We start from the raw sequence: 27,136 nt of genomic DNA on the forward strand, positions 1-27,136 counted from the left end.
GGTCTGGCCCATGAACATCCACATCTGGGGCACTAATGTCCACGTTAGGCCCTTTGATGTCCACATCTGGCACTTTCATTTCACCTTCTAATTTGGGCACTGTCACATCCATATCCCCCTTGACTTTGGGGCCTTTCAAGTTTAAGTCCACCTCAGGCATGGAAATCTTTGGGGCCTTGAAGTGCATGTCAGGCATCTTAAACTTGGGGCCCTTTAGCTTTCCTTCTGGTCCCTCAAGGCTCACATCTGGGGTTTCAATGTCAACTTTAGGTCCTGAGACATCAATGTTAGCCTTAGGCAGGTTCACATCCACATCTGGACCCTCACCTTTGAGAGTAGGCATACTGAACTTGGGCATTTTCATCTTTGGCATTTTCAGGCTCCAGTCTGGGCCTTGACCTTCCACATCTGGTGCTTTAATATCTACCTTCGGACCTTTGATGTCCACATCTGGAACTTTCATCTCTCCCTCTATTTTTGGTGCAGACATGTCTAGATTTCCTTTCATTTTGGGTCCTTTGAGATCCAGGTCCACATCTGGTAGAGACATCTTTGGAGCCTTGAAATGCATCTCAGGCATCTTAAACTTAGGGCCTTTCAACTTCCCTTCTGGTCCCTCAAGGTTCAAATCTGGAGCACTAATATCTAGCTTTGGTACAGAAATGTCCATATCAGCCTTGGGTATGTTCACATCCAACTCTGGGCCTTCTCCTTTGAGACTAGGCATGCTGAATTTGGGCATTTTAATCTTTGGCATTTTCAAGTTCCAATCAGGACCATGAATGTCAACATCTGGAGCAGTGACATCTACTTTTGGGCCTTTCAAGTCTCCTTCAACCTTTGGCATTGTGACATCAAACTCTCCTTTGACTTTGGGACCTTTCATATGCAAATCCACATCAGGCATGGAGATCTTTGGGGCCTTGATATCCATCTCAGGCATCTTCAGCTTAGGACCCTTCAGCTTTCCTTCAGGACCTTCAATGTTCACATCTGGAGCTTTAACATCTACCTTGGGTCCTGAGACATCAATGTTGGCCTTAGGGAGATTCACCTCCACTTCTGGACTCTCTGCCTTGAAGCCTGGCATGCCAAACTTGGGCATTTTTATCTTGGGCATCTTCATGTGCCATTCAGGACCTTGAACATCCACATTTGGGACATCAATGTCCACTTTGGCACTTTTAAGTTCAACATCAGGAACTTTAATCTCACCTTCAGCCCTTGGTACTGTGACATCATATTCTCCCTTTACGCTGGGGCCTTTTAAGTGTAAGTCCACATCTGGCATGGAGATCTTTGGAGCTCTGATGTTCATTTCAGGCATTTTAAACTTAGGTCCTTTCAGTTTCCCTTCCGGTCCTTCGATGCTCACATCTGGAGCACTGACCTCCACCTTAGGCCCAGAAATATCCATATCTGCCTTGGGCAGGTTCACGTCCACTTCTGGGCCCTCTGCTTTGAATCCTGGTACACTGAATTTGGGCATTTTCATCTTTGGCATCTTCAGGTCTGGGCCATGAACATTCACTTCTGGGGCATCAGTATTCACTTTGAGGCCTTTCAGTTCCCCCTCAAGCCTTGGTGTTGTTACATCATACTCTCCCTTCACCTTTGGGCCCTTGACGTGTAGATCTACATCAGGCATGGAAATCTTTGGAGTCTTGACACTCACTTCAGGCAGATTAATATCAGGGCCTGTAAGTTTGCCCCCCAGACTCTCCATGTTGGCACTTGGGGTTTCTATGTTGACCTTGGGCCCTGAAATACTGATGTCTCCTTTGGGTAGAGTCACATCTACATCTGGGCCTTCTCCTTTGACTCCTGGGACACTGAACTTGGGCATCTTCATCTTGGGCATTTTCAAGTTCCATTCTGGGCCATGAACTTCCACATCTGGAGCACTGATATCCATTTTGGGGCCTTGGACATCAAGTTCAGGGCCTTTGATTTTCCCTTCTACTCTGGGTAGTGTGACATCTACACCCCCTTTCCCTTTAGGCGCAGCTACATTTAAGTCTACATCTGCCATGGAGATCTTACAGGTCCCTATTTTTCCAGAAGGGCTGCTGAGCTTGGGGCCTGTCAAGGTCCCCTCTAAGTTTGGTGTCTCTATACCCACTTTGGAGCCTTTAACTGCCACCTGAGGGCCTTTAACATCACCTTTCACCTCAGGAGCAGACACCTTCATATCTCCTTTCAGTTTACAGGACCCAAGGCTCAGGTCCACATCCTGCATGGAGATTTTAGGTTTCTGGACAATCATTTCAGGAGTCTTGACTTTAGCACCCTTCAGCTTCCCTTCTAACCCACCAATAGCAATCTCAGGCTGACTGACATCCCCCGAGACTCCAGGGGGGGTCACTTCGCCTGTGGGCAGTGTCACCTCAATGCCAGCTCCCTCTCCCTTTGAACCTGATGCAGAGAATTTAGGGACTTTCATCTTGGGCATATTCAGTTTGGCCCCTAGCCCATGAACATCAACATCAGGGCTTCCAACTTCCACACTGGGACCAGAGATGCTGCCCTCAATTTTGGAAGCACAGGCATCCATTCCTATGTTCCCCTGCAACTTGGTCCCTTTCAGACCCAAGTCACTCTCAAGTGATGGCCCAGTGATTTGGGGACCCTTCAGCTTCCCCCCAAGCCCCTCAGTGTTGACAGAGGAGGAACTGACTTCCAGACTAGGAGCCTGGATGTTACCACCGATGGTCAAACCTGGCTTATCACCCTTATGCCCCACAGAGAATTCAGGTGCAGAAACACTCAGCCCTGCCTCTGGAATCTGGCCCTCTGTGCCTGCTGAGACACCAAATTTTGGCATCTTCATGGTAGGAATTTTAATTTTCCCAGCATCACCACTCTGGAGGGATGGGCCCTGTACCTCTACTGAGCCAGTCCCAAGAGAAGACGAAATGTCCACTCCTGGAACATGGATCCCTCCTTTTCCACCCGAGTCCAAGCCTTTCACACTGACATTGACGCCGGGGCTTCCCACCTTTATCCCAGGCACAGTGACCTGGAATTGTGATTGGCCAGCACCCTCGAGCTCTGGTCCTGAAGCAGAAATGGCACCTGCCCGGATATCCACGGCAGAGCCTGTAGTTGGAGAAGCTGCCCCCGATCCCGAGGGCAGTCTGATCACCGTCTTCCCAGACTGGATTTCCACATCTGTGTTGGAGATTTCAGTCACTTCATGCCTTGGTATCTTGATCATGAACTCAGGGCTGCTGATGTCAATGTCCTTCACTCCTTCCCGACCGGTCACATCCACAGTGTAGGCTGTGACCCTTCTGGTCACTGTGATGGTACGGCTCTGGGTCTCCCCAAGGTCTCCTTCTACTCCATCCTCTGACCTCAGGCGTGGCTTGATCTTTGTGGTGTAGATGCGCTGGTAGTCCTCATCACCCCCGCTCTGCAGAAAGACATGCCCGGCAGAGGTTGCAGCAAAGCCTGCCTGAGTTGGCAGATGCCTGGCCACAGCCTAGCCAACAGCAAGGTTGCCTTGGTATCATATGGGGACATAACAGAGGTCCCGAGAGCCTCCTGGGCATAACACAGGGGACTGAAGAAAGGGGCTGACAGTCACATCACAAGAGGAAAATAGAAACTATTTGGAAGAAAATTCTGGTAAGCAAAGGTTATGGCAGGGTTAGGAAATATGTAGATTCCTGAACTGTGCTGCCCAGGAAGAGACTCTACCACCCAGTGATACTTCAAATCAACCTGTCCCAGGGACCCATTCCAACCAGGCCCTTCATTCTTCAGCTTTCAACTCACTAGCTTGCTTGTTTAAGGTCTCCCAGGAGCCTTTGCACACGGGAAAGCGTTTGTGAAGCCTGATGGCCTGGCTGTGTTTGGGTATGCTTTCGCTTTGAGGATACATGGTTTATTCAATAAGCAAGCCATGAGAAGTAAAGAAGCATTTCCCACAAGCACTGTGCTGCTCATCCTCTCGGGGATGTAGAGAGGCAGGTTGGACACCAGTGAAATCATTTCAAAGGCTCTAGTAAAGCAGCCGACCTTCCTCTCGGCGCCCAAGCCCCCATTGCTTGGGTGGGTTCCCAGCCATGGCACAGAGACTGAAGGAACACGACACTTGTAAGAACAGAATCGGCCACACGCACAACATAATCAGGAAGAAAGCAACCGAGAGCTGTCGTAAGAGAAAGCAGAGAGATAAACAGGAAGGAACGAGCAGAGGTCCAGGAGAAACAGAAGGCTCAGGAAGGGAAGCCAGGAGGCCACCAGGCTCATGGGGAGCTCAGAGCAAAGGTGGGTCACCAGGAACTCACCAGAACCACCTCGGAGCTACGGGAGCTGAAGACTTCATGGGTCCAGGTCTGTCCAGGCTCAGGGGAACGGTCCCCCTTACGGTGCAACTTCAAGCCGACAGTGTGATGCCCCATGGTGTTCAGCAGCTGGGTCACCTCACCAGACTGCAGGTTGTCAAAATAGATGGTGGCACCCACAATCTGGTCCCCTAAATAAGGAGGTGCAACAATCAGAAGACTGGCAGGTCTCAAGAAAGCACCACCTAGCAGACACTAAAACTGACTTTCCTTTGGAATATCACGCAGGTCCAGTATTGCCCATTCACTGTACAGATGAGGAAACGGTAGCTTAAAAGGCCAGCTATTTTACACAAAGCTGCAGAGTTGCTGAGGGGAGCAGAACCAGATCTGAAGACAAAGTCTCCAGGACTCCACATAACTGCCTCCCCTCAGATTCACAAGCAAGACATAGAGTAGGCAAAGAAGAACAGGACTTGGGTACCGACCATGCTTAGGCTGTTGGACCCAGGCCTTCCACAGCCATTTGACTGTTTCTGCCTGCCCTCCTGCCTCCCGTCCTTCCCTTTAGTAACCTCTCTCACCCCCAGTGCCCAGTCACTATCTTGGGGAGACTCACCCTCTTTGACCACCCCAGTGCGGGCCGCAGGGGAGTTCTGCATCACTTCCTGTACAAAGACTCCATCGTCCCTCTGGGCAATGGTCAGCCCGTGGGAGCCACTGCCCTGCCAGTTAGGCAGCAGCAGCTCCCGGGTTGTCTCCTCTTCCTTCTCCATCTGGGATGAGGTGAAGAAACAAGAACTCTGGTCATGGGGGACACGGAGGGCAGAAGAGCATGAGAAAGCCAGAAACCTTCGGTGCTATGCACACCCAGGGAATGGAACCCAAGCGCCATGCCCCTGCTCCCTCAGCCCTGGCTCACCTGCCAAGTGAGGGGCTCCTCGGGGAGAAGGGTGATCTGTATCATGTTTTTCCACTGTGGAAGTTCTCCCAGTGCACAACAGAGAATATAGAAAGGGGATAACCAGCCCTTTGACCCGCCCAGGGCCAGTTCCAAATGCTACATCAAGTCCCCAGCATCCCCCATGCTGACCTCCACCCCTCTACACCATCCACCTACTAACCTTTGCAGGACTCTGTTCAGGAGCGAAGGCCTTGCCAGGAGCCCGCCCCTCCTCCTTCTTCTCTTCTTCTGTCAGTCTCTGTCTTTTTGGGAATCTCGGTCACACAACCTAGGGAAAATTCCATCATGATGCTCACATTTGGCTTTTCAAATGATGATGAAATTTGAAATGAGCTGCCACCCAAATGATAGAGAGATGCTTTTCCCCAGGCCAGGCCAAAATGACAGGCAGGCCCCCACTACAGTCAGCAACTCCATGACTCTGAGTCCTGTTGCCACAGAAAACGAGGTGAAAGGAAAGTAGACCAGGTCTCCACCGCTGGCTGCATCCGCCTAGGTATGGGACTCTTGCCAAGGACACTTGACCTTCTGAACCTATGTTTCCTTGACTGTGAACATGGAAACGGTTAAGAGTTCCATACAGATTGAAAGAAGACAGCAGCTGGTCCACGGAGGTCCCATGACACACCCACATTCATCGTTCTCTTTAATAGCTGGAACCACTTTGTAAGCAGAGAGACTGAGACTCTGAAAGGCCAGCTTGCCTGGAGTGCACACAAAGAGAGTGATGATGCTGACATCAGGCTCCAGCCCGGTTCTGTGGGTCTTTCCCTATGCCTCATTGAGTCTCCCTTTCTCACTAATGCAACTGTTCTCCAAGCACACCTGGTGCCCCCCCCCCAACCCCACTGACAGCGGCTCAGCTTACCTTCTCTAGCCTGGCCCTCAGGACCAAAGGGAACCCTTTCTAGTAGGAAGCTCCAGAAGCCGTGCTCCTGGTAGTGGCCTAAACAAAGACAATCCCAACCTACCAGGCTCCCAAACCCAAAAGACTGAAGTCAAGCTGAGCCCAGCTCAGGCCCGTGATGAGTCAAGGCCCATGTGGTGTCCCACACTGGGCCCTGAGCCAGACCCCATAGGAAAAGGCATTCCTCCTTGTCATCGGATGAGTTATCAGCTGCAGAGGTACCCTGGGAAGGCACCCGGAAAGATGGTAGATATAGGGATGAACTATAGCCACCCACACAAAATGGCACTGCCAGCCATCTAAAGCATACCTGTGAAATTGTATGAGGGACTCTATAAATTGTGGTGAGCCTCACCCAAAGCCCCACCCTGAAACTGTTTACATCCAGAAATTAGTCAACCAATCAATAAATACATGCATACTGTTCACCTCCTGTATGTCCAAGTCTGTACCAGATACTGTAAAGGATACCAGGCAGGGGCAAACCCAGCCCAGCCCAGCACTTAATTGTACACTGCATTCGATTGTGACCGCCTATCACTCATGCATCCTCTAGACATTTACTGAATGCGCTCCCTGTGCCAGATACGGAAATTTAAAAGACTTAGAGGCCTGTCCTCGTACAAATGATAAGCAAGGACTTTGGGTGTGACCAGCTGGGCTCCACGATGTTCCAGAAGTCTTAAGAGGCTTCTCAGGGCAATGAAATATAAATGGGGCATCCAGGGTGCTAGAACTGGCCTCTGTGAAGGGACTGTGGCTCTTAGAAATCCATGGCACTTAGCAGGTCCAGTTTCAGGCAGATACCAACATGGACAAAATATAAACACAAAGCTAAACCCCAGATCCCCACACCTGTTTTCAAACTCGACAAACTCATAAATGCAGTATTTATCATGAGCCTGCTTGACAACACAGGTGCTGGCTAGAGTGTGAGCACAGGCAGGAGAGAGGCCTGCCGGCACAGGTTTGAGCTAGGGAGACACCCCCTCCCTTCCCAGCAGGCAGAAGAAGGCATGTTAAGAGGAAAGTCATATTGACTCTTCCCAACTTGAAACTGGTACCTTCTGCCCCTGCCCCGGACCAACAGTGAGAAGCCAGTCTGGCGGTCAGAAGCCAGGCAGAAGCTGGGGAGGTAAAAGTCTCTAGCTTGGACCTCTAAGAACTGAAGCTGCCCCTTCAGGTTTCCCCAGTACCCCTGTCTTCCTCCTTGTGCAGGGCCCCTTGCTCAGCCAAACACCCTGGTGCTGAGCCAGCAGAGGAGAAAGAGCCAGCTCACTCACCCACACAGCGGCCCCACCCTCCCCTCTTCCACGGTGAGTCACTGCAGTCTGTAGCAACAGCTCCAGACATGCACAGGGTCACGCCTAAAACCTCGTCAACTCAATGGCTCCTAGGCCAGGCTCCCAAGTACCAGAGGGGCGAGGGCTTCCCACAGTGCCTCTTCTCTAGATTGAGCCCTAGGACAAGGGTCTTTAGATGCAAAAGTACTGAGGACCAACAGGGACTTGGTATAGGCTACTGAGAGGAAGAGCAGTTCTGAAAAGTTCTCAACCACTGAGAACGGGAACCATTGGATTCATGCTATAAATGTTGGCCCTGCTCAGCTCTGTTATCCTGACGCAGGCAGGAAGGGTTCCCTTCTTATCAAATCTAGGCCTGAAAGGCATGGGATGCATATGAGAGGTGTGAGGTCATGGTGGGAATGGCCTTGTTTTCAGCTTCTGGGCCCCAGCTCTTGGTCAGTCCTCCACCAAAGGAGCCCGTAGCAAGCCCAGATGTGCCTCCCTCTCCTCCCACATGGTTCGGTTAAGTCAGGCCTCCAGGGAAATACAAAAAAAGGTCTTTGGGGGTTGGGGGAATTCTTCACAATGCACTCATCACAAGCCTTTGGGGCTTGAAGAGAGTCAAATATGTGCTACTAACATGGTAGCCACATACGGCTATTTAAATTGAAACGGATTAGTCTGGCATAGGGATACACGCCTATAATCCCAGCACTCAAGAGGGCAAGCAGGAAGGTCTAGAGTTTAAGGGTGGCCTGAACTACAAGAGAACCTGTCTCCAAAAGCCAAAAATAAAATAATTTTAGGCAGATAGTTAAATTATTGTGTATTTTCCCCCTAGGTAAAAAAGATGAGCGATGACTCAGGGTGAGTTCAGAACTCTTGCTGCTCTTCCAAAGAACCTGAGTTCAGTTCCCAGCAGCCATGTCAGGGGCTCACTACCACCCAGAACTCCAGCTCCAGGGATCCTATGCTCTCTAGTCTCCAGGTACGCTTCCACATGTGTGGCATACACAGGCCCATAGGTGTACACATAAATAATTAAATGTCTTTTTGCTGTTGTTGATGTTGTTGTTGCTTTTGAGACAAGGTTTCTCTGTGTAGCGGCCTGGTTGCCAGGCCGGCCTCGAACTCAAGAGATCCCCCAGCCTCTGCTGGGATTAAAGACGTGTGCCACCACCACCTGGCTTAAAGTCATCAGTCCTTTTTTCTTTTTTTGAGACAAGGTGCCACTATGCAGCTCTGGATGTCCCAGAACTCACTTTGTAGACCAAGCTGTCCCCAAACTCACGGAGATCTGCCTGCCTTTGCCTCCCAATTGCTGAGGTTAAAGGTCTGCACCACTATGCCAGGCTGCTCCCAGTTTTAAATTATTTTATAAGTGTTTGTGTTCACATGGATGTGCACGTGTGTATGTGACTGCAGTGCTCATGAGGCCAGAGGTGTCAAACCCCGCTGGAACTGGAATCACAGGTGGTTGTGAGTGGCTCACCATGGGTGCCGGGTGCCCGAACTTGGGTCCTCTCAAACAGTACTCACTCCAACCACCAAGCCATCTCTCCAGCCCTGTAGGGTCTTTTTTCCCCCTTTTGTTTTTTAGTTTTTTGAGATCGGGTCTCATCTCGTCCAAGCTGACCTCACACTTGCTGTGTAGCTAAGAATGACCTCAAACTTCTTGATCCTCCTGCCTCCACCTTCGGAGTTCTGAGATTACAGAGGTGTAGTGCCACACCCATCTTGAAGTTAAAAATGTAGTTCCACTAGCCACATTACAGGTGCCTGGCAGCCACGTGTGGCTACCACTGCCATATTTAGACAACAAGGATATGCAAAATTTCCCCTGCAGTGGCATTCTAAAGGACAGCACTGGCTGCCACTCACATATGGGGAAAGGAAGGTACACAGAGGCTAGACTAGGGAAGTGTTAAAGCCCCAGAGCTCAGATCTGCTAGCTCCATTCCTGTGGCCCAGTAGATGAGCTTGGTAGCCTTTGTGATAAGAAGAAGCAGGCTAGAGTGGAGAACCCCTAAGGCTGCTTGGAGGACAGAAAAAGAGTGAGGCAATGAGGGTGCTCTAGGTAAAAAACAGAAAGGACTCAGGGATAGAGAACAGCTCAGGCCAAATGCCATGACAGAATGCCCCATCCTGCAACTCAGAACCACAAAAATCCACGCAGCAGCAAGGCTCTGCATGTGCCCGCCCGCTCCCAGAGGGCCCATACTGAGCAGATCCACAAGATGTCCAAAAGCAGAGTTCCTGGCAAGGGTGACTCCGAGAGAAGAGCATTCTCTCCCCTCTGTCACCAGGGGACTGGGCCTTTTCTTTCCTCTCCACAGATGAGAGCTCAGGGCAATGGCTGCTGCAGCGACAGATAGCCACTGTCTTTGTCAAGGTGACAGGAACTGACACACACAATGAGTCACAAGCCCTAGGGCCTCAGTAACTGAATGGGCCACATCTGAAGACAAGGTCTCCACTAGAAGGGCACATGGCAGCGGGCCTGCCCAGCACAATCTGCACACAGAACGGGATACTCATGGGAGAAAGAACTCCCCCTGCATCAGGGAGGCCCTCAGTGGCCAAACCCTCCAGCGCTGCAGCACCCACATGCCCTAACTAACCTGCTATACACACAAGGCCAGGGACAAGCAGTTTCCATCCCAAGGACATAATGACTCAAGGCTAGGATTAGAGACCTCGGCCAAAGGGAAAGCCCTGACACTCAAAACCAAGCAAAGGGTTGGAGAGTCATAGAAGGGAGACACACCCAGAAGACTGTCATAAACACTCCCCAAAGAGGAAGAGAAAGCTGCACGATGAAGGAAACCCCGCCATCACTAGTTAAGAGAAAGAATTCTGCTGAGCTGTACGGTGCTGCTGACATCTCATGCTTAGGGTCCCATCTCACGTACAAACAATCCTGGAGGGAAAAAATTAACAACCTTATTTTAGAGATATGGAGACAGGCCCCGATCCAACAGTCGTGACCCAAGCAGAGAGACCAAGACACAAATACACATATGGGATGAGACACAGAAACCACTGAGAAAGAACCAGAAGGGAAATACGCAGAAGCAAGCCCTGTGCTGGAGCAGGTGAGAGTGGGAGCCAGAGGGAAGCACCCACCAGATAATGGAAAGAAGCCTCCCCGATTGTGCCTCACCAGCCTCATGGGAGCCCCACCTGGGCAGAGTTGCAGTCACCCCGGACCCAGCATTGAAGAGACCTTTCTGGGTCTCTTTGAGGCTGTGTCCCCAGAGGTCAGGAATCCCAAGCTTCCCAGAACTTAGTTCTGGATTTCTCTTGGACTAATATGTGAAAACAAGGGGAGATTTTCTTTCTAGCACTCAACGTGAGCTTGATCAACAAAACCCGCATAGTAGAAGAGAACTGATTCCTGCAAGTTGTCCTCAAACATCTACACATGTGCCACAGCATGAGGACGCACACACAAGTACATAAAAACATACTTATATCGAAAAAAACATACTAATAACAAAACAAGAGAAACAAATGTTTAGCAGAGACAGGCATAACGGCATACATTTGTAATCTCAGCACTTAAGAAGCTGAGCCAGGAGGATCACTCACTGCAAGTTCCAACCCATCCTGGGCTACATAGTGAGTTCAAGGATAGCCTTGCCTACATAACGAGATCCTATCAAAACAAACAAACACAAAAAAACTTTACAGGGATGGACCTTGTGTCTCATGCCTCCTATAATCCTCAGGAGGCTAAGACAGGAATATCTCAAGTTTAGGCTACTTAGGTAGACATGAAGAGGGCACCTTCAACTTTCAGGAGAGAACAATCGAAGAGAATTAGACCAACAAGACCCAGATGGCCTGGATATTGGAGGGATGTTCAGAGAAACACCTAAGGGGAGACACACATACACAGAGGCACACGGAGACCCCTGTTGGCCTTATCACCCACCCTTCCCGGCTCAGTCCTCGGGGGTGAGCTTTATTGGCTCTCAGCAGATACCTGTCACCTGTTCTCCTGGTCCCTGGGTCCCTGGGTGTGGACCTTCCTTTCTGTGTGTGCACCTGCCGGGGTTAGGCCATGCTACCTGCCACAGAAGGAAGAAGGTGGTGCTGACCCAGCCCATGGCTTCTACTGGGAGGAAGTTTTACTAGCCTCCGCCTCCCCATCATGTTGGGGTCTTTTGTTCACTGACCTCCAAAGCAGCCACCTGCCGATCTCTGCTGGGATTAAAGGCAGGTGTGCACCACCACGCCCTGAGCCCCATGACTGCTTCTTGATCTCCACCTCCACTTCTCTCTACTCTGGTCACATACATCCCCCCCCCCCACCACCACCACCAACTCTTAGAACAAGCCACAGGGCCTGAAGCTCTAAATTCTCACTTCCAGCAGGGAGAGTCCCTCTCCTTCCCCTGTCCAGGAGACCAGGAGGGACTCTCCACCTCTCCTAGTGACAGAGACTGAGGACAGCATTATATTATCCAGTGGGAAGTTCCTTATCTGGCCACAACGTCAAGGAAGATTTGGCCTTAGACAAGACGGCTGGGATGAAGACACCAACTCTGAGGGCAGTGTCCTATGGTTGGGGAGCCAAGGGGAGAAGCATCTTGAGTTGCCTGGGGGGTAGATTACAATTTAGAATATACCCTGGGCCCCACCCAACTCCCTGGTAGGTGCTGCATGTTCGCCCCCCAGTGGTCAGGCCATGTAGCGAAGACTCAGGGCCAGGTCTTCAAAAGGCAGTAGCTACACGCTCGCATGCTCGCACACACACACATACACACACACATGCACACATACATACACACACGCACACACACATACACACACATACACACCACACACACGCACACGCACACGCGCACACACACACACACACACACACACACGCACACGCACACGCACAGCCTAGCCAGGACACGTAGCCAGGATCAGCTCCAGGCACTTCCCCTTCCCCCAGAACCTCCGCTCCAGCCCCCAGGGACCAGGCAGGATGCCGCTCCCCGACAGGCTCTGCAATGCTTTGCTGCTCAGCTGTGGGGACTCTACTCCCAAGGCTGCCCTATCCTTCTTAAAGGCCTCCGGACACAAACTTCAAGGCCTGGACCCGTACAGGGCAAAGGAGCTTACTTACTTCATTCCTTAGCCGCAGTCTCTGTACACTGACGGCCATTGCCTCTGCCCTCCAAGTCTCAGGAGGCCAACAGAGGTGACACATCTAGGCCTCGCACAGTCTGAGTGCCCCATGAACAGCCAACAGGACATCCTGTCACAGGCAGTAACACAAACTTCACTCAAAGACGTAGAGGCTCAAGACCACAGCGGAACAATGACCCCTGCTGCAATGCAGCGACAGACCCAAGACAAATCATTTGAGCCTTAGCCCCAGTGGGAACTGGGGCTCAGAGAGAGAAAGGGAGCTTCGTCAAAGCACACCCAGACATTCCTGCAGAAACGGTCTGTGGAACTACCACCCCCCAGGCCAACACTTCCTGGGCAAACTCAGGTATGGATGACGCTATCTTCAGGAAGGCTTCCGAAGGCAGCCAGTGGTCAAATCCAGGGAATTGCCAGCCCCTGAGAGCCTGGCTGACACCTGAAGCGGGTAAAGAGGGCAGAAAGCCCTAGACACTCACCACTGCTGCGGCCCAAGTGTAGCGCATACACTAAATTGACAGCCGCCTCCCTTCCTCCAACCTACATGAATACAAGCACGTGGTCAGCCCATCCCCGAGGAGAGAAACTTGGGGGCATCCAGGCAAAGATCCCTTCAGAAGTCAGACTAGCTCTCCCAGTCTGCCTCTCTTGTCTGTCTCCAGGCAGTTCCCAAGTTCTGAAAAAGGTAGTGACCACACCCCAGTGCCCCACACACACTCCTCCACTCCCACAGCTTTACCCCAACTCCTCAAACCAGCTCCTCAGGCTCAGAGTGGTGTGCTCTGCCAGAACCCAGCAGGCAGTTCCAAGTGGAGCAGAAGAGTCAGGCGTGGTGGTGCTCTGAACCCCTAGGCAGAGCCTCCGTGGATCTGAAGTGACCCGGGGGCCCCAAAGCTCATCCCGGCCTTGACTAACACTACTCTTCCTCCACAGAGCTTCTTAGTTCACTCTCTCTCTCTCCTGTCCTTTCCTGGACCTGGAGCCCCACCCTTGAACCTCGTCTGGCTAGTCCTCAGCTCTTTGGGGTGCTAGGCCAAGACCCTTTGCGTTGCTGCTGACCTCCATATTATCAGCACTAAGCCTTGAATGACTCACATGTCTCCCTGAATGTCCTGGTTCTCTTAACAAGGTCCCTTTGCATAACCTCTTAGGGACGGGAGATCTAGAAAGGAGTTCAGACACCTTCCAGACGTCATCCCTATCAGCACCCAGGGCCCCGAGTCCTTTTCTAGCTCAGCCTCCATGCTCCCAGGGCCTTTCCCACACTCCCTTGCCCCGTGTCTCAGCTCAGAGCAAGGAAGTGCCCTTAAATGAGGGGTTCCCTTCTCCCTCACAGTCTACACACTCTACATCCCAGATGCAGCCTAGCCCTGTAGGTTCTCAAGGTGAGAGAAGGAAGCTAATGGTTCCTTCAGCTTGGGAAAGTGAAAAGAGACCCACCCTACCCCAGGGACTTCCCTCACCGGGCACAACCAAAGCCGTCTGTTCACCTAGACTACTCTCAGTACGGGTAGAGACCCTGCAACACTTCCCATGGCATCTTCCTGTCTGCCCTACACACACACACACACACACACACACACACACACACACACACACACACACCTATGAGGACGGTACCCAGCTGAATCACTGGATCCTGTGAACTCAGCCCAACACCATAGGTTAGGCTGCTGTTAGAAAAGGGGTGCCGTGGAGATGGTCCCTTTCATTGAGGTTAAATTTTAATGGGAGACTGTTTCAAAACTATTTATTGGGAGTCCAGCAGTGTTCTGGGGACAGAAGTAGACCTCTGGGTCCTTTTTCTCCTGGGAATTCCAGGTCACTCTCCAAGGACCCCGACTACCTCAGGAAGCTTTTCTACAGCTGCCCTCCCCAGAACAGGAACACTGAGAATACAAGCACCCCGGGAGCACCTCGTGGCCTCGAAGACAGCTCAGGGCCACACCCTGCCAAACCAGGGCGCCAGCGCAGGCCCTGTTCCTGCAATCTTCTGTGCTCAGACTGTGCAGAAGTGACAGAGGGCGACGGCAAGCACGCACGCACGCACACAACACACACAACACACACACACACACACACACAACACACACCCCAATAACAAGTGGAAGAACTTGGTGTAGGACATCCCCAGGTCCCCTCTAAGAGTCTTCCAATGCTCACCGCCAAGTACAGCTAGCCCTGCTGCCAACCCAGCACCACCAAGGTTCTGTGTTCCCCCCAAACCCGCTCCTGGCCAAAGGAGGCCCAGGCCGTTGCACACTGCACATCCCCTCCCTGCATGGGAAAGCCTTACATAACACAGCTCTCTGCACACACCCTAAGCATGCTGCCTTTCCAACCCCACAGCAGGATCTCGCCCCCCGCCCCCGCCCTCTCCGCTGGCTCACACAGCCAAAGTGGAGGGTTCCAGAGAGCGCAGTGAAGTCCTTCACCAACGCCCAGCGCTCTGGCCCCCACCGCCTACTCACTGCCCCTTTCCCCCTCCCTTTTGCCCCTCACCACTCCCCCCCGAATTCTGGTTTGAATTAGTCACCGGCTCCAACCACTACATTCCTCAGGCTGCTGGCGTCTAGCCAGGCGCTGGGGCGGGGGCCATCCCGCCCGGACGAGTTTGGGAGTGGGGTGGGGTGGGGAGAAAGCACCGCCTCTAGAAGGAGCAAGGGAGGTTCTGGGGACTGAGTCGCTTGCACAGCCCTCCTCCCCGCCCACTCCAGCGCAGGAATCTCCCTAATTATGTCCCCCACCCCCACTCCCACCCATCCCGCAGGGAGGCGCGCTGCAAACTTCCAGGCTCCGACGCCCTGGAGGAAGAAGGGAGTCTTCTGGATCTGGGAACACGGAGGGGCAAGACTAGGGCGGGGCAGCTGAAGGGGAGCTGCTGAAGGCGCCCCTAGGAGCCAGAAAGGGAGAGGCTGGTGGTACAGAGCAGGGTGGGGCTGAGGGGACTCGGGACGCGGAGTTCGGGGCGGAGGTGTGGAGAGCCGCGAAGGACAGCAGAGGGGGTACGCGGTGGAGGGGCGCCGGAGGGGCGGGAGCACCGCGACGGGGATCTCGGAAAACTTTTCCAGTAAACATGGAATAGGAACCCAGCAGCGCTCCGAGCCACCGCCCCAAAGTGAAGGGGTGGGACAGGGGCCACCAGGCCAGGAACGCTGCGCCCTGCAGAGCAGTTGGGACGACAGTCCGCCCACAGGAAAAACATAAAGCGCATCAAAGCACAGATCCAAGCGATTTTCTAACTTAGCCCGACTTGTGCCCCAACTCGGGAGGAGAGAGCTCCACTCCCGAAGCGCGACGCGTCTCCTGCCCTGGCAGCCACAGGCGGCCGGGTCTGCTCTGAACTGTTGGAGCCCTCGCAGTGACACTACTGCAAACGCACGTCGCCCGAGTCCCTCCCTCCCCTAGCTCCAGACCCGTGCCCTAGCTCCAGACCGCACCACCCTGCGCTTCGCTTCCCTACCTGCGGGCTCAGTCCCAGGACGCAGCCATAGCCGGCGTAGGGCCCGAGGTCGCAGTGCTGTGACTGCTGGCGACGGCGAGCCCCAGTCGGGGCGGGTCTGGCAGGGCGGACAGTGCAGTCCCCGCGGCAGAGCTGCTCCAAGTGGCCGGGCCCCCGCGCGCGGAGGCGGCTCTTGTAACTCGGGCGGGTCTGCCCCGAGCTGTGGGGAGAGGGCGGGGCCGGGCGGGGCCCGAGCAGGGCTGGGACCCGAGAGCGAGACCAACGCTGAAGCCACCCGGGAGTGGGCTGGTGAGGGGAGACTGGCGAGGGGGCTCAAGGACGAGGAGGCGTCGCCTATTCCCTTCCCCTATCCCATCTACTGCTCCTGTCCCGGGTCTGGATCTTCCCACCCCAGTTTGAGCAGTGTGTGCTTCCACCGGCAAGAAATTCCTGGAAGCACGCAAGTGCAGGGGCTCACCCTCACAGTTGGAATTCAGCGTCAACCCATTCTGCAGGAAGAGCCAAGAAGCTCAGATGATTCAGCCTCGACCTCCAGCCTCAACACAGACCTTTGAGCTTTCTCTCAAGCTGAGACACTTCAGTCCCAGGCCCTAGCCTCCTGTCTTGGTTCCCAAGCTTCTGCAGCCGCACCCATTTCTCACCTTCAGACTCTCTCGAGGCCCTCTCATCTCCTTCTACAAAACATGCTGACTCTAAGGCTCAGACCCCAACCCCTAGAAATGGGATCACCTATGCACCATATCACGGTGCTGTTCAGCAACTGTCGCGACACCAGAGTCAGGCCTGCAGCCCCTGGACGAGTCACAGGCTGCTCACACTCTTCTGCAGACACTGTCCCCATGCTGTTTGGGATTTTTCTTGTTTTGTTTGGAGGGCAGCAGTCTATGTAGCCCTGGCGGTCCTGGAACTGGCTAGACCCAGGTAGCCTCACAGCTTCGCCTGCCTCTGCCTCCCGGGATTAAAGGTGTGAGCCACCTTGCCTCACTAACCTTAAGGAACCCAAGATCCAGCTTTTTCTCTGCCTCCTCAGTCTTTCTCCTGCCCCTCGGCCCCTTCCCCCATATTCCCATTTGCAAGTTGTTCAGCTCCCCAATTTACAGCCATTTCCCACAGCCACTTCTAACTAGATGTGGATTTTATTAAATGCTTAATGATGGGGTTGCAGGGGCCTTCTGGCTACATCCCCCCCACACACCTCCCTTTTTCTTCTTCCCCAAGAGTTCTACCCTCCCTGGCAAGTGGCGAACCAACTGCCCACTCCAGTTTCCCTTCCTTTCCAAATGCCCCAAGAGACCTCAGGCTGGAGAACTGAGACCTTGGCCTGAGGTAGGAGCTCCTTCGCTCCAAGATCATGAGTGGGCTGGTGCTGAGACCAGCCCTGCCCTGTCCTCTGAAATGGCAAACATGTTTACAGGCTAAAAATATCAGGCAAGTCTCCTGCCAGCCCTGGGGGCTGTGTCCAGGTCCAGTTACCACACAGGGTACAGGCGGTGGGGGGAGGGAGGCAACAGCAGGAGTGACAGACAACAGACACAGATAATGGACACGCCAAGGTGGAGAAACGAGGTAGAAATTCAGACAGGCATGGACATGTAAAGACAGGCAAAGCAGAGAATTGGCCACTAACATGCTTCTCCTCTCTCTCTCTCTCTCTCTCTCTCTCTCTCTCTCTCTCTCTCTCTCTCTCTCTCTCTCTCATCTAGTGACTCAACCCTACCAGACATCATCACAAGCACACTGTCTGTCATAGGCTCAACCTTTCAAAAAAAAAAAAAAATCCACACCTTTCCCAGCACTCACTAGGGGCTACACAGTAGTGAGTTCCAGGCCACCAGAGATAACACAGTAAGGATCAGGTCAAAACATAACCAAAAAAAAAAAAAAAAACTCAAGAGCCAGTCATTCTTGAATTTATTTATTTAGTATTCACGCACATGTGGAGGTCAGAGGACAACTTGGAGCTGGTTCTCTCCGTCCACCACGTGGGTACTGGGACCAAACAGGTCAGCAGCCTTGGTGACAAGTGACTTAACAGGCTGAGTCATCTCCTAGGCTAGCCCTCAATCAATTGTGATTTACTCAAACGGGGTTCTACAATGTAGCCCAGGCTGGCCTGGAATTCACAATATAGGTTTGGTTGTCCTCATGTGTACAGCAACTCCACCTTAGCCTCTCAAATGTTCACCACATCAAGACATTTGATTTCACTCACTTTAAATTCATATGCATACATTTATTGAACCAGGTATGATGGTGCATACCTCTAATCCCAGCACTCAAGAGGTAATGACTGGCAACTTCTGTGAGTTTGAGGCCAACCTGGGCTACATAGTGAGACCCTATCTACATATAAATAGCATTTATTTCTTAAACATAGACCAAGAATAAGATAAAGTACTCTGCAATCCTAAACCAGGTAATCCTTGTTGACATTAAAAAAAAAAAAATCAATGCCTCCATAGTGATGAGGGGTATTTGTTAGGTCTTTGTTGTGTGTGTGTGTGTGTGTGTGTGTGTGTGTGTGTGTGTGTGTGTGTGCTAGGAATCAAACCCAAGGCCTCTTACATGATAAAATGAACACTATACAACTGAGCTGCATCCCAATCCTTGAAATTTAAGCAATACAGAGAAGTAGAACAATAAAAAGTAAACTTCTGCCTAGTTTGGTGGTACACTCTGAGACTGTCTGGCCCCAACCCCTAGGAGTCAGGGTCATCTGTGACCTTGGCTACATAAAGGGTCCAAAGTCAGCCTGGGCTACATAATACCTTGTCTCAAAAAAACAAAAAGTAAATTTCTCCCTTTTTATCTACTCAGACACTCTCCCCAAAAGTCACCAGTTAATCATTTACCAACAGATTTCTCACTTTGAAATGAATCTTCATTTGATTCCTTGGAAGAACAAGTTTCCTGATGTTCAAAAGGAAACTGATTCATTTATCCCAGGGCTTTTAGGAAGGTGGCTATGATGTGACATAAGCCCAGAGACACTGGGTATCTGCAAGGAGCACTCCAGGTGGGGTGGAGTGGGGAGGGGGAAGGAGGTTGGCACAGGAGAGAAAGAAGGAAGGGATGTGAGCATCAGTCACCTCAACTGTGTCCGTCCTCAGTCCATCCTCTCAGGAGAGCGAGCTTCCTGGGCTCTGAGCCAATGGTACTGCCCCACTGTTTGTTCTGGCCACCCTCTCGGTCAACAGGGAAGAAGGCAGGAGGGCAAGGCTGGCTTTTGGAGCAGTTAGCAGAGCAGGGATCACTGTCCAGACACTTCACTCAGGGTTAAACATGCCAAGGTTACCTGGTCAGGGCCGAGTCCTGGGAACTGGCTCCTGTCCCATTGCAGGCCAAGAGAACAGAGAAGGGATAACCTCGACCCAGCTCCTTAAAGATCATGATAGTTCGATTAGAACCAGACCTGGGATTTCCTAACTAGCCCGGAGGAAGGGGTTGTTTTCAAGTTTTCAGACTGGTGTGATGACAGTTCCATGACTGTAATCTGAACGCTCAGTGAGGTGAGGCAGGAGGATCACTGAGCTCCAGGCCAGTTTGGACTATATAGTTCCAAGCCAGCCTGGGTTACAGAGTGAGACCTTGTCTCAAAAAAGCACACACACAAAAGTTTTCCGTGGAAATCCCACCCTAACAGCCATTGTATGTGACTCTTTTTTAAAAACAAACATTTAATTGGTTTTTTTTTTAGATTTATTTATTATGTATACAGTGTTCTACCTACATGTGTCCTTGCAGGCCAGAAGACAGCACCAGATTTCATTATGGGTGGTTGTGAGCCACCATGTGGTTGCTGGGAATTGAACTCAGGACCTCTGGAAGAGCAGTCAGTGCTCTTAGCCACTAAGCCATCTCTCTAGCCCGTATGTGACTCTTTTCACCTATCAGCTCACTGAGTCCTCACATACCCTGAGAGAGGGGTACTTGATGAGGAAATGGTCTCAGAGGGGTTACTGAAATACCTACAGTCACAGAGCTGGCAAAGGAAAAATTAAAGTTCCCACTCACATTTACATTCCCAAAAGACAAGGGACATTCCTCCTCGTGTGCTGTGTGTGTGGGGAGTGGGGGGACGGACTGGCAGACATCACTCAGAAACAAGTCATTTACTGTGATGCTAGTGATCAAAGCCAGCTAGTGATCAATACTAGGCAAACACTCCACCACTAAGGTATATCCTCAGCCTTCAGTGACATGTTCTTGAGTGCTCTCCGGATAACTGGCTCCAAAACCCTTATTCTTTGTACCAGTGTCTTGCCTCTCTATCACATCTTTTCCAGACTGTCAGCCCCCCAGGGAACAATTCCCCTACTTGCAGATCTTTGCTGCAGCTGCACAAACATTATTGTCCATCCAACACTGGGCCAAGGACTTGTGTCAGTGAAGTAGACCACAGGGAACTCAGCAGGATGGAATCCCTGCCCTACAGCCACAGTCCAGAAGGAATGTCTCACAAGCCCTTACCTTGTCTGCAGTTCCTTGTCAGTTCTGTTTTCCACCCTTTTATTCCGCTGTCCCACACCCAATATCAGATGCATAAGTGTTCTCTCTCTCTCTCTCTCTCTCTCTCTCTCTCTTACACACACACACCACGCTCACTTTAAGAGTCTCCTCTGTTCTAACACTGAAAAGGAAACCCGTGTTTTCATCAAGCTTTCAGACTCCTGTCAACAGCAGCCCGGGTTCAGGTCAGCTGGAAGGTTGGCACTGTATCAGAGGTACCCACACCTCAGTCCTCCAGACTCACAGGCAAAGCTACATGAGCTCTTGGACTCATCACTGGGATAACCCAGCTTCCAGAAATGACGCTCCTACCCTGGGGGGGTTCCCTGAAATGAAGGAGTTATGAGTATGTGTGTGTGACAAACCTGTAGCTCCTAGGTTGCTAAGCAACATGCCTATGTTTTGTTCCTATTATGCCTGTTTCCATAGTAACCACAAAGGGGAGCTCTGTGGATGGGCCCTCTGCCAGGGGATTCCCCTTCCCCTCCCTTCTTGCCACAGTCCCTTCTTCTGAAATCAGTACATTAAAGAAAAAAAAGCCAACAGCTTTTCAAGTGTGGTCCCAGAAAGGAAGCAAAAGTATGCTGTTTGCAGTCTCTTTAGAAACATACCACACACCCACACCCACACACTCACACACACACTGAAGGTCCTTTTGGATGGCACACTTAGAAACAGAAAAATGAATGCCAACTCTTCTGAGGGCCATGGGGTTCTCCCAGAGCCTACCTCCACCCACCAGGCCCCAGGACTAGTGGACCCTGTCAAACAGGCCCTTCTCCATTCACTCTGAGCTCTTCCTAATCTATTGTCTTTTCCAGCCAACCAATTGGGTAGTTCTGGAAACTAAACATTTCCTAAGCAATTCTCAAACTCTGAACTCTTCCCTCTTAACCAAATTAAGATCGCTCTTCCCCCGTTCAGTGCAAATCTCAGCCTGTAACTAACCTCAAACTTCAAATAAGGACTTCCTGAATTGCTCAAATATAGGGAAACCTTCCATGGACTGGGTCCTAATGAAATCTTTAGGCCCAAGTGGAGTCCAAGTTAAAGTTGGTTAAGAATGATGGGGCTGACTCAGAGACAGAAGCCTGGAAGGAAGGGTTAGAAAGACTATCCCAGAGAAAGGAAAGTAGCTGAACAGAGAGAAGGGTGAACACCCACACCAGCAACAGACAAACTTCAGGCCTAGGGATGCTGTGGGAGATTAGGGAAAAGAAAATCAAGGCAAATGATTGCTTAAGAGGGAGGGAAGACAGGAGACAGAATGGGCAGGCAGGGCTGCAAACAGGAGCAGAGGGAGGGAGCTGGAATGAACACAACAGTCCCAGCCTGCTCCCCCTCCCCAAAGGGACAGAGAGATTGGGGAACACCAGCCTTGACTCTTCCACGGAACTCAGCTTTCCAACTTCCTCTGCCTTCCCGGGGAAAGGAATGCCAGCCTGGGTTTCCTCCCTCTTCTGTTCACACTTCCCCAAGCCCAGCTTAAGGAGATCAGGCTGAGAAGAGAAGGAAGGGCCTAGGCTGCCCAGGGCCTGAGTCACCGCATAGTTGAGGTTCCTGTCACTCAGTCTTGCCTCTGCTACACCCTTACCCTCTGCCCACTCCAGACTTATTGCTATAGCTGACCCTGCCCTGGGACTTGCTTCCCTTCTAGGCTTCTTAGCACAGAGCATCGAGCTGCTGGAACCTTTGGAAGTCACCTCCTCTCTATCCTCCAAAAGTTACATTCTGTGTCCACTGTAATTACCATCAGCTTCAGTGAAGTGTTCTCCTACTTAGGAGTAAAGGTGACTCAGATTCAGCTCTAAGAACTGAGACTGGGAAGTATGTGTGATAAGTCACTTCCCCTCTCTGGGCTCCAGTTCATTCACATGTGAAATAAAGGATGACTTGGGATGGTTTTTCTGACAGTCCCTGAGTGAGGTACATTCTGTAAGGCTGAGTCAAAGAAATGGATAGTTACTATTTGAAGAGAGTGGAATAAAAGGGGTGTGTTTACTAACCCCTGTCCTAACAGCAGAAATGAATGGGAATGGGTGGGACAGGGCGGGGCCAGGCAGAGGCACTGCCACCATAAGGCAGCCAACACCCTAGGCAACTGGGTGACTCAAGCACCACATGGTAAAGGACTACAGCTCTGCAGTGAGTCAGGGGAAATGAGGAGCTCCCTGGACTGGCTAGGGTCCCGCTAGAACACCCTCCCTTGCATCTACCAAGTTGTCCTCCCATCTCAATGCCCCACTTCCTATGAGGGAAGCCTTTCTGTCTCCCTTTCCTGTTCAGCTGCTCTCTGCTCCTCCCACTTGACCTAGACAACCCTTCCTCAGCCCTCAAAGCCAGTTCTCCTTAGCTCCACCAGCTCCCTCATGCCCTGCCATGCTCCCAACTACCATTAGCTCTGCCCATCTTCACTGTCCACCCCCAGTCCTGGCAGAACCAGCCAGATAATTGCAAAAGGGCTGAGCCAGCTCCACGCTTTCACATGACAGCTGCTGCTGCTGCAAGGGGATGGGACAGCTGGAAATAGAGGCACATTCCATGGGAGATCCTATCAGAAAATAGTGCCACAGTCTGGCCACCCAGCTCCTGATCTGTACACTCAGGGATGGGGATGTAGCTCAATTGGTAGAGAACTTTCTGAACATGCACAAAGCCATGGGTTCCCCAGCATTATATAATACAGTCACAGTATCACACACCTGTGATCTAGCACTAAGGTGAAGGGAGAATAGAACAAGGTCATTCCCTGCTGTATGAGTTCAAGGCTAGCCCAAGTTACCTAAGACCCTCTTTCAAAAAAAAAAAAAAAACCCTACAGGCTTCCTGTGGAAATCAGGGAAATAAAAGGGGGATTTGGAAGAGGGGGACCCAGAAACAGATATCCAAATGAACCACTACTACATACCCAAGGTATTCTTCCTCTTATGATTAAAGTGAATAGTAATACTCTGCAGCCATCCCCTGGAGAAGGGTCTCTACCCAAGCCCTAGGCACTGGAGCACAGGACATCCCAGAACCTCACTGGAGTAAGAAACAGTCTACTCTGGGAGCCATGCCAGCCTGAGTAGAGCACACAGACAGGAGCAGGTGGCAGCATCTCTAACTTTCAGGGGCATCAATATTTCAGCTGCACAGCATTAGGGAAGCAAGCAGGGTGGGTACCCTTAATTATATTTAAACACAGAGGACCAGAACAAATGACGATGTTACAGTATACTGTTGGCCTCCCACTGCAAGAGTCCGGGCAAGCTATAGCCACCTACCACAATGCATCTGATATGTATGGAGGGACATTCTGAGTTCTGAGAACTGCCGGTTGCCACGGAAACTTAATTTCAGAAATGCCTGGGTGGGGCACTCAAGGCACTTCATTCCTCTTCAACACTAGAGTGTGCACCCCCCTCATCTTTCAAAGGGGGAAGTGGCACATTTGGGGCATGTGGGCAGCTGGTGGGATGGGTCCAACCCAGTGAGAAGCAGCTGTCCAGATCTGGCTCAGGGCAAGATATGAATTTAAAAAAAAAAAAAAAAAAAAAAAAAAAGACAATCTAGGTCCATGTTGGAAGAACTTTAAGGAATTTTAATTGTAATAAGTGACTTATGCAGAATTGCCAACAAAGCTAAAATAGCGGCTTATGACCAGTATCTACCGGCTTATCTACAAACTAAGTAAGCCAAGGCTCTGCCTTCCCATTCACACTCCAGGCTCTGTAACGATTATATCTGAGTCAACTGCAACTTTAGGCCTTGACCCCTCTTTTTTCAACCTCCCTCTGAGCTCTGAGTCTGCCCATTAAGTGGGGATACAATGGCCTCCTTCTCTCATTCCACTAGTTTTCCAAGATCCTGTTGTGTTCTCAGGTGACCCATTCCCAACACCCCGTCCCCTTCTGCCCTTGACCCCCAACTCTGCCAGCTTGTGTGCACAGTGCTGCCAACTCTAGACAGTGGCTGGTGGCATAGGGCCCCTGGCACACAGGGAAAACTACCTAGCACCCAGAAACATTCACAGGCTCACGCTTGTATTGGTGGCTGATGGCAGAGGCAGGCTAGGCTCTAACAAGATACCTCCAGCCCAAGCTGAGATGGGGGAAGGCCAGGCTGGCAGTGTGGTGACTCAGGCCTCCCCAGGGCAGGGCGGGACAGAACTAACCCCAGATGTGCTCCCCCACTACACCCCCCCACACTAGAAACTCCTGTTAACCCTTCCCAGGGGCCCATCCCAGCAGCCTTCCATACCCTCTCCTCAGCTCTCTGTGTGTACTGGTCCCCAGGTACAGGTTCTACCTAACAACCTGGCCACCCTGCACCCTGCACCAAACCACCAGTGTTAGAAGCATGAAGCAGGACATGCAGATGAGTCACCCTTCCTGCAGAGAGGGAGGCTCAGAGAGGGAGGATGAAGGTGAGGGTCCCTGCACACCTCTGGTCCAGACCAAGATGGCTGCCAGGCAGCCTGCTGCCCATACTCTGGCCCACCCCAAGGAAGCCTACCCTTCTCCACAGCCAGGCCTTCCTCCTAGGAAAAGGCCTGCTCTCAAGAGGCACACAAGGTGGCCTTCGTGCCTCAGCTGTTGGGAAGATGAAGCGGACACAGGAAGAGTAAAGGCTGCACAAGCAGAGGGGTGGGGTGGGAAATGGAATTTAGGAGTCTGACAGGTTCAGTGAGGCCCCAGCAACAAAGATACCGACACACCCCACACCAGCATCTAGTACTGTGAGAATATCCAGGAGGCCAAACTGCACAGGAGACAAGTTTGGATCCAACTCAAGATGAGCTACCTGGGAGCAGCGTTGGAGCAAGAACCAACCCATCCTCAGCCATGTAGATTCCAAACTAGAGTTCTCACTAGCCACCCACTCTTTTACAAAACCCCAGCTGCAGGCCCAAACACCCAGATCCAAAACAGTCCTGTCCCTAGTAAGGTTATCCTCATCCCTCCAAGATCCTTCTCCTATGCCTGGACTAAGTATGGGATAAGAAAACCCAAACACAAAATCCTGTACCAGATGATCGAAGGCAACTTTCTGCACCTACTAGTCTCTGATCCCTTTGCTTTTTGACATAGGTTCTCAGGTAGTCCAGGCTGGCCTCTACTTCCAGAAGGGTGGGTGACACCAAACCTGTCCTTCTGCCCTCTAATTAGAAACAGTTTCACTATGTAGCACTGAGTGATCTGGCAATACTTAAGATGGCCTCAAACTTGCAACAGTTTTGCCTCTGCCTTCTGGATGCTGAGATTACAGGCATAGGCCACCACATCCAATTTATGCAGTACAGGATTGACCACAGGGCATCATAGATACTAGGCGAGCACTCTCTAACTTTTTTTTTTTTTAATTTTTCAAGACAGGGTTTCTCTGTGTAGCTTTGTGCCTTTCCTGGAACTCACTCTGTAGCCCAGGCGGGCCTCGAACTCACAGAGATCCATCTGCCTCTGCCTCACAAGTGCTGGGATTAAAGGCATGTGCCACCACTGCCCAGCTGTTTCTAATTTCTAATGTGAGCTATTAAAACTTAAGGAAACATCTGGATACGGTAGCTCATTCCTGTAACTCCAGCACTTGGAAAGCCAAAAGGATCACTGCTAGCCGAGGCTACAGTGAGACCGTCTTAAAAAAAAAAAAACACCAAAATTCTGAAAATGTATTAAAATCAAGTTCAAAGTGGGGGGTTAATAGTAACTGTTGGCCTCAGTAGAATATTAGGTTAAAAATCAGAATGATTTGGTATTCTAGGCTTCAGAGTGACACCTACTGGATGTGACACCTCAAGATGTGTTTATCTGGAGTTACTGTGAACCACCCCTGAACTTCCCTTATTAGAAAGCAGAGACACCAATCCCTGGGTGGTAGCAGCCACCGACACCTTTAATCCTAAACTTGGGAGGCTGAGGCAGGGTCTTAAGTTTGCAGCCAGCCTGGACTACATAGCAAGAACTGTTTCAGAGACAAACTGGAACCTAAAAGATGGCTCAGCAGTTACTCTTCAGCGCTTACTCTTCCAGATGACCTGAACCTACATTAGTTCCCAGAACCTACATTGGGCAACTCACAATTGCCTATAACTCCAGCTCTGGGGGCTCAAACGCCCTCTTCTGGCCTCCTGGGGTACCTTCATATTCTTGCAGTGTGTACACACACACACCTTTAAAACAAAGGATATGACCAGAGCTGATCCATAGCCAAGAAACAAGTGTCTATCCCAAACAGCTGGTCTTCTAGCATATCTGTAGCACTTAAACAGCAGGCCTGGAGAGTGCCACCCACCCACTCAGCCCACCCCATGAGGAAATAAGCCTTTCCAACACTTGGGAACTGGGTAGCTAGTATGCTTAAGGCCCTGGGTTTGACCACAGTGCATGTGCACACCCACATCCAACAAAACTACCTACACACTGAGCAGGTATTTTCTCACCATTATTTTCTGTAGAGCACTTAACTGCACTGGATATATGTAGGTCCTATGAAAACATCTGCACCATTTACAGAAAGTATCTGAGCATGAGGACTCAAGGACATGAGGTGACTCCAGGAACCCAATCCCTACAGATATAGAAGACAACA

At 51.3% G+C, this 27,136-nt stretch overlaps 1 protein-coding gene across 1 annotated transcript in view; it reads right to left on the reverse strand.

Moving 5' to 3' along the window:
* The window catches only part of Ahnak (AHNAK nucleoprotein), a 29,068-nt gene extending 13,919 nt beyond the window's left edge, over positions 1 to 15,149 (reverse strand). Inside the window, 5 exon segments of the mRNA XM_052761087.1 lie at positions 2 to 3,415; positions 4,296 to 4,483; positions 4,912 to 5,068; positions 5,417 to 5,524; positions 15,131 to 15,149. Of these exon segments, the coding sequence (XP_052617047.1) occupies positions 2 to 3,415; positions 4,296 to 4,483; positions 4,912 to 5,068 (3,759 nt within the window). The 5' untranslated portion in view covers positions 5,417 to 5,524; positions 15,131 to 15,149.
* Positions 15,150 to 27,136: the final 11,987 nt, after the last annotated feature.

This window comes from Peromyscus californicus, unplaced genomic scaffold (genome assembly GCF_007827085.1).
Source record: "Peromyscus californicus insignis strain IS unplaced genomic scaffold, ASM782708v3 Scaffold_4__1_contigs__length_199733344, whole genome shotgun sequence".
Lineage (NCBI taxonomy): Eukaryota > Metazoa > Chordata > Mammalia > Rodentia > Cricetidae > Peromyscus > Peromyscus californicus.